We start from the raw sequence: 6,754 nt of genomic DNA, 5'->3' as shown, positions 1-6,754 counted from the left end.
CCCAGCTTTCGTGGCTGGAAAGGGGCTGGAGAGGGAAGCCCTGGAGCGTCAGCTCCAGCAGCTGTTGGAGCCCTGCAGCTCTGGACTCCAGAAAGTGTCCTGTTGCCATCTGAGAAACTCTGGCCGGACCACGGGGTGCCTGTGGCCCTCCCCCCCACTCCCATACCCCTCCCCAGTCACTCAGAGTCCAGTGCCCAGGAAAGCTTTATTCCTTGATCTGAGAACGAGAGTCTGCACACAGAAGTCAACAAACTGATGATTTCACAAAACCTCCCCCCTCCCCACCCCCACAGACAGACACTACGGGACAGGTCCAGCACAGCCGCCACAGTGTGGCCTCACCCTGCCCCGAGCTGCTGATGGTCCCATGGGCCACAAGGGACGCAGCATCTCTGTCCTGGCAAGACCTGGGCTGATGGGCAAGGCTGGCTATGGAAGTCTCACTCGCTGGATAAGGTCGTTCCCCGAGGAGCCAGCAAGGAGTGGGATGGAGGAGGAGCACGTGGCCCACGGGTGGGCTTCCACATGTGGTCTTGGTGCTGGGAGAATTACGATCGCCCCCTGTCTCAGCTTAAGGACGAGGGTCCGCTCAGCACAAGGGTGGGGGTGGGGAGCAATGGCAAGAGAAGGAATTTTGGAAAGGGGGGCCTGGCTGGGGGCAGATGGTCTCTTTGTCAAGACATCGAAGACTCCAAAGGTCACCACTTCAGCCTCAAGCCACAGTCCAGGATGAGGGCTCAGGTCTGCCCACTGGGTGGGGCTGGAGAGTTCCCGGTGCTGGCTCCCAGGAAGCCCCAGCTCCGCCATCCTTCAGTGCCCACTTGCTGTCCACACCGATGAAATAACCCTCTCCTCGTTGTGTTCTTTCTCAGGATGGCAGGGAGGGAGCCAAGGTTTTAGGCTCCTCTCAATGACTTTATTGGTCTGCTTGCTCCAGGGGCCTCCTGGACCCAGCATCTTTCTATTGCTCAGTGGGGAAGCCCTGGGAGGCCGCCCAGAGGACCCACTCCTCGGCCAGCGCTCCTGTGTCCTGGTTGTTCCACAGCCTCAGGTTGGGGCCAGCACCTGCGACCCCTTCCCCGCCACCTGAGGCTTGGCCCTGGCGCCACTCGGCCTCTCCTCCTCTCCACCCCCGCGCTCCCCGCCTGAGGCCCCTTCCTCTCCCTGCCCAGTATCCAGACAGATGGCTTCCTGTGTGGCAGGCCCGTCCTTCCATTCCTGGCCTGGCCTCTGTGGCCTGCCCAGGGTCACCCGGAGGGGTAGTAGGGAGTATCGCTGTGGTAGTTGTAATCTGGGCACACCTTCTGGACCAGCCTATAGTCTGTGCTGTAGAAGGCGATGTAGACACAGACGACTTTGAAGGGCTGGGAGCAACTCCAGGTGGCTGAGCTCTGAGCGTGGTCTCGGGAGCAGGTCTTGGCTGGGTCGTGGGTGCAGAGCGAGATCCGGCGGCCCCGTTCCACCTTCTCCCACTCCATCCGGCAGTTGAAGATTTTGGAGGCCTTGGCTTCAATGAAGATCTGCTGCTCCTGGTGGAACTCTACAGCTTTACTGGGGGGCACGAGGCTGATGGAGATGTTGCCCTGGCCCGTGGCATTGTGTCGGAAGTGGACGCTGAAGGTCCCATTGCCGTGGTCCACGATCTTCCCCGTGACGAGCAGGTTCAGGGCTACCGTCTTGATGTTGGAGTAGAAGTCACCCCAGCCAAAGATTTTCTTCACTTTGGCCGACGGTGGGGGGCTGTGGTTCGGGCGGCTGGGGGGCTGCCCGAGGACCCCCCATGCCTCCCCAGGTGGAGCCAGCAGCCCTAGGAGAGTAGAGTTGGCCATGGGACGGGACTTAGGTGACATGTGGCCCCGCTTTCGAGGCATCCGGGGCCGGGGCTGGCTCTCAGGGTCATCATGCTCAGGGTCCTCTGAGCCAGGCGGACCATCATCCTGGCCACAGATGACCTGTGGAGGGAGTTGGGAGGAGAATGAGCACCCTGGGTCCCCAGAAGACCCAGGAATTCTGGTTCACTGCTCCCCACCACCGGCATCATCTCTCTGCCCTCCCTTCCACTCTGACTTGGGGCTGAGGGGCCCCTGCACATTGCCCACCTACTCTGGGGGTTGGGTGTGCACTCTGGCCTGTGTCATGGTTCCCTCTCATGTTCTGACACTCAGGTCACCCTTAGCTCCTCTCCCCCCTGTCCTGCCTCTGGTCACTATTCAAAGTCTTGGAAGGATGGTGGAGAATTCTCTCCAGTAGACCACGGCAGCAGAGGTACATGGCCCCAACTCCTAGGGAGCCCCGAGTCTGACGGGGGAGGCCCAGCTCCCGATCTTGGGAGAGCCCTCATCTGATGGAAGAAGCTGTGTTGACAGAGCACCCCTTTCCTATAGGAGAGCTAGGGTCCCCCCCTCTGTGAAATTCCCAGGCTGATGGGGGACGTACAGTCTCTGCCCTCAAAGAGCCCCAAGTCAGATAGGAGAGCTCCATCTCTATGCTGAGAGAGCCCCTAGTTTGACATGGGGGGTACAGCCCTTGCCTCTTGGGACTTCCAAGTCTGTTGGATGAGACACCATCCCTATCCTGGGATAGTTTCTACCCTCAGAGGCAAAGAGAACCAACAGATGATGGACAAGAAAACAGAACCCAGTGAAATTCTCTCTCAAGTACAAATGCAGTTTAGGTTTTGGCAGGAGGATTTGAGGGAGACCTGGGGTGAGTTCCATACCCAGGAGGGCCAAACTCTCCTCAGGGGACCACTGATGATAACATGCCAGGACATTACTTATACTAGGAGGTAGGAGTTCTTATTATTCCCACTTCACAGATGGGGACACCAGACTCACAGGTTACATCACTACAAGGCTAAGTCACACAGAGTCAGCCCTCCCAAGCCACTGCACTCCCGGGCTCACAAACCAGATGGGTCCTTCTATTGGGATTTTATCCAAGCCCCATCCCCACACGGGATCTCCTGTAAAGCTCTGCGGAGGCTTGGCTGGCCTCTGCTGCATCAGCTCTATTGACAGGCAACATCTGGGGAGGCTTCCTGAAGGAGCTGTGGGGAAGGCCAGCAGGACAGCCTGACAAGCTCAAACACAGGACAGCTCAGGAGGGCATCAGGGAGTGAACCAGGTTTCCTGAGGACAGCTGCCTGGTGTGGGTCTGCTCAGCTTTTGAAGAGAGTACTCACCCTATGTGTCTCGTTATGAGCACCAGGGTCACCAGCTCACAGCTGGGCAGCATCTGGATTTGCTGGCGACCCTGGGATGAGGATGTGGGATGCCTGAGGTCTGGAGGGCTCCAAAGGGGTTTGTGGTCTCTGTTCTGGCCCTGGCCATGCCTGGGGTTGTGTGCGGTGGCCCTGCCTGCCAGGACCCAAGGGTGGGGCAGAGGGACAGCAGGAGGGAAGGCTCTGGGGGCTGGGCTCCAGGCGGCAGACCTGTGTGTACTCGGCCGCCGGGGGTCACAGCTGAATGGCTGGAGGATGGGGAGAAGGGCCCCGGGTCGGGATGTGACAAGGGAAGGCTTCTTCCACACAGTGGCAAAGGTGATTATTGTTTTGAGGAGAAGGGCAGACCCAGATGTGGGGCTGAGGCTTCTCCAAGACGGGATTGGTGGGTCGGAGGGGAGCTGAGCCCTGGGCTGGGGTCTGGGGTTGATTCCCCGCGTCCTGGGCCGCCGGGGAGGAGCGAGCGAGCGATCGGGGAGCGGGCTCTGGGCGCTCCGCTCAGCTGCCGCGAGAGCCCGGGGCGGGAGCCGCCTGCCCAGGTCCTGTGGGGCTCGGGCTGCGCGCAGCCGGGAGAGGAGAGGAAAACAACAGGCGGGGAGGGAGGGAGCGGGAGGAAAGGCTGCAGCGAGGGACGCGGGGGCCGCCCCGCGCTTGTACTGGCTCGTACGCTGGGGGACCCAGAGCGCGGGGCCCGCCGGGGCCCTCCGGGGCCCCTAGGTCAGGGAAGAGCCCACAGCCCCTGCCCTGGCAGGTCATCAGCTCCACAACCATCCCCCACCACCCTTCCGCACGGCCCGGGGCCCGGGAAGGGGTCGAGTAACCCTTGGCGACGGCTGCGGGCATTTTCCCTCGTGCCCGTCGCACCTCCCGCCACCAGAGGCCGAGTGGGTGGGCCAGCCCAGCACCCTCTCCCCGCCCCTATTAACCCTTTCTGTCCAGTCTCTGGCCTCGGACCCGCCCTCTCCCCCAGCCTCCAGGCTTCCGCTCCATCCCCGGGATGCTGAGGGGAAGGGAGAAAGTTTTCGGGCTTGGAAGCTTCCCGCGCTCTCCCCCAATCCTCCCGGCCCCCGCCCCTCGGCGCCGCTCCCCGCGGACCACTCACCAGATAGAGGCTGCCCTGCACTAGGAACACGAAGCAGCAGCGAGTCAGTTGCATCTTCCTCCTTTGCTCTCGTGCCCCTTTCTCTCGTCTTTCCCCCTCAGGGTACCAGGCCCTTCCTCACCCCTGCTCTTTCAGGCGCGCCGTCCCATGCTCCAGTCCCAGGCCACTCGCGGCCCTCCGCTCTGCCAGCCGCCCAGGACCGACCCCGCCCCCTTCGGTCCAGCTGTGCAGCCGCCGCCCCCCTCCCCTGGTCCAGCTGCGCGCGGCACGGGCCCCTCTCGAGGTCCCAGATGGGCGCCCCGAGCGCCTCGAAGGGCCCCAGCTGCGCGGTGGCTCCGCCGCTCCAGATATGCCCCCTCGGTTCCAGCGGCCGCCGCTCTCGCCCAGATGTGTTGGGGACCCGCGCGCGCGCTCGTCCCTGTACTAATTCCCCAGACCAGACGGCCCCTCCCGCCCCGTCGCGGCGCGCCCCCTGGCGGACGCCCCTGGCCGCGCCGAGACCTGCCGCCGCTACCCGCGCAGCGCCCCGCCAGACTGGAGCACTTCTGGCGCCCAGGCGGCTCCCGCTTCCTCGTCCCTCCCACCGGCGGCGGCGGCGGCGGCGGCGGCGGCGGCAGGTACTGTGAGCCCAGCCGGTACCTCCAGAGTTAACTCCTCCCCTGCCGGCCCGCAACCCAGGGACCCAGGACGCAAGGGGCAGGATGTGGGGGCGGAGTAACTCGGCGAGGAAGGGAGAGGGTGGTGACCTCGGGAATAGGGACACTACTTTTTCCACCCCTCGGGCAGGGCGCCTGTCCCCGGTTGCGAGCATTGGGGATCTGCTGCCCTGCCCTGAATCCCAAGAGACCTGGAATTTGCAAAGGTCATTTTCCCCAAACATTACGAGAGTCAGAAAAGAACGTCTTCCTTACTGTAGCCTATCCCCACAGCCCAAAGTCCACTTCTCTCCCCGAGAGTTGCTTTTGTGCTGAGGGAAGTTCTTCTAGGTGTCTAGCCTGTACTCCTTCTGTTCAGGAGTCAGTTCCTTTCCTCTTCTACTTTACTCAGAGGGGCAGGGATAACCCTCCCCGCCTCCCCCGAATACCTCTCAGTCCAGTCGCTGTGACACGGGAAACTTTGGGCTGGAGCCCTGGGCTGAAAAGGCCACTAGGGTCCAGACTGGATTCTGGGGCTGGGGTCAGGGGTAAGCCTCCCGAGAAGCTGGGGAGCCAGGTGGGCAGGGCCTCCCTGGAGGCTGTACCTCCATTCGTCACTACTGCCCTCCCTGTGGTCCAGGGAGCCACAGGCTGGGATGTGGGGCTCCTATGCCAGCAGGGTCTCTATCTCCGGTCTCTGCAAACCTCCCAGGCGAGAAGGAAGAAAATGACCCTCATCTGAGATTCCCAAAGGTGGGGCCCATCCCCCATCACCCCACATCTCTGTGTTTTCTTCCTGGAATTGCAGGGCCCCTTTAGTCCTTAGAAAAATCAAAGGTCAGATTCTAGCACCCAGCACCCCTCAGAGGCTGTGAGGGTGAGGAGGTACCCCAGCATTTGGAGCAGCCCCAGCCTGGGCTGGGCCCATGGGGCAGGATGGGTGGGCACTCTGCTTTGGCCCTCGAGGCCCAGCTTGGTCTCTGGCTGCAGCCCCCAGCACACACCCAGCCTCCTCCCCCACCATCTGCCAGGCGGGTGCGCGGGGAATGCAGATGAATCTTAATATCAGCCTGGGCCAAGTGCGATGAGGGAGACAGATTCTGCAGAATGCAGACAGCATCACAGAGCCCCCTGCATTCCCCTGGGCAGTATGGGATGCAGCAGCCCTTCCCTGGTGGTGGTGGTGGTGGGGTGTGCATGTCTAGTCAAAGACCCCCCTCCTCCACCCAAAGCCTGGGGAGGGAGGAACAGATAAATCCTTGTCTGGCCTCTGAGCCTCTGGTCCGGCTGGGAGGAAGAAGCTGTCCGCCTGAGCGTGGACAGCTGGTTCCGGCCCTCAGCTAGGCAGATGTGTAGCTGGGCCCACTCCTTGTCTGTCTCCAGAGGTCCTATCCCCAGGAGAGCAGTGTGACCCAGCAGAAAGAGCACAGGTTTTCAGGCCAGACAGCCCTGGATTCTACTCCAAGCCTGGCTGTGTGACCTTGGGCAAGTTGCTTTGGTTCTCTGATGCCAGTTTCTTGATCTGTTGTTGCAAGAACTAAATGAGACTGAATGTGCAAACAAAGCACAGGCACAATGGCTGGCAGGCAGTCATGGCGTTCAATAAAGGGAAGCTCTTGCTTTTCTATTACCCACACATTTGCTCTGGCTGTGCCTCCTGCCAGGCTTGCCCTCACTGCCCTATTGGCTCTTCCTGGCTGTCACTTCCTTCAAGTTTCCCCTCTGCATTCATCCATCAACCACTGGCCAAGCCTGTCCTCTGTGCCAGGCACCAGGCCAGGGGCTGGGATACAG

At 61.7% G+C, this 6,754-nt stretch overlaps 1 protein-coding gene across 1 annotated transcript; it reads right to left on the bottom strand.

Annotated features, from left to right (window-relative positions):
- Window positions 1-200: 200 nt before the first annotated feature.
- Window positions 201-4,808, bottom strand: NXPH3 (neurexophilin 3). Its single transcript, XM_007176414.2, has 2 exons — window positions 4,326-4,808; window positions 201-1,952 (listed from the first exon to the last, which is right to left on the bottom strand). Exons 1-2 carry the CDS (start codon window positions 4,377-4,379, stop codon window positions 1,248-1,250), a joined length of 759 nt encoding a protein of 252 aa, XP_007176476.1. The 5' UTR covers window positions 4,380-4,808; the 3' UTR covers window positions 201-1,247.
- Between the last annotated feature and the right edge of the window lie 1,946 nt (window positions 4,809-6,754).

Source organism: Balaenoptera acutorostrata, chromosome 20 (assembly GCF_949987535.1).
Source record: "Balaenoptera acutorostrata chromosome 20, mBalAcu1.1, whole genome shotgun sequence".
NCBI lineage: Eukaryota > Metazoa > Chordata > Mammalia > Artiodactyla > Balaenopteridae > Balaenoptera > Balaenoptera acutorostrata.
The sequence above is the reverse complement of the archived record's forward strand: the minus strand, read 5'-3'. Positions and strand labels throughout refer to the sequence as shown.

Coding starts and splice junctions, on each gene's coding strand:
- NXPH3 (XM_007176414.2), bottom strand. CDS start 4,379: ATGCAACTGACTCGCTGCTGCTTCGTGTTCCTAGTGCAGGGCAGCCTC. Junction 1,953..4,325: donor TGCAGGGCAGCCTCTATCTG/GTGAGTGGTCCG, acceptor CTCCCTCCACAG/GTCATCTGTGGCCAGGATGA.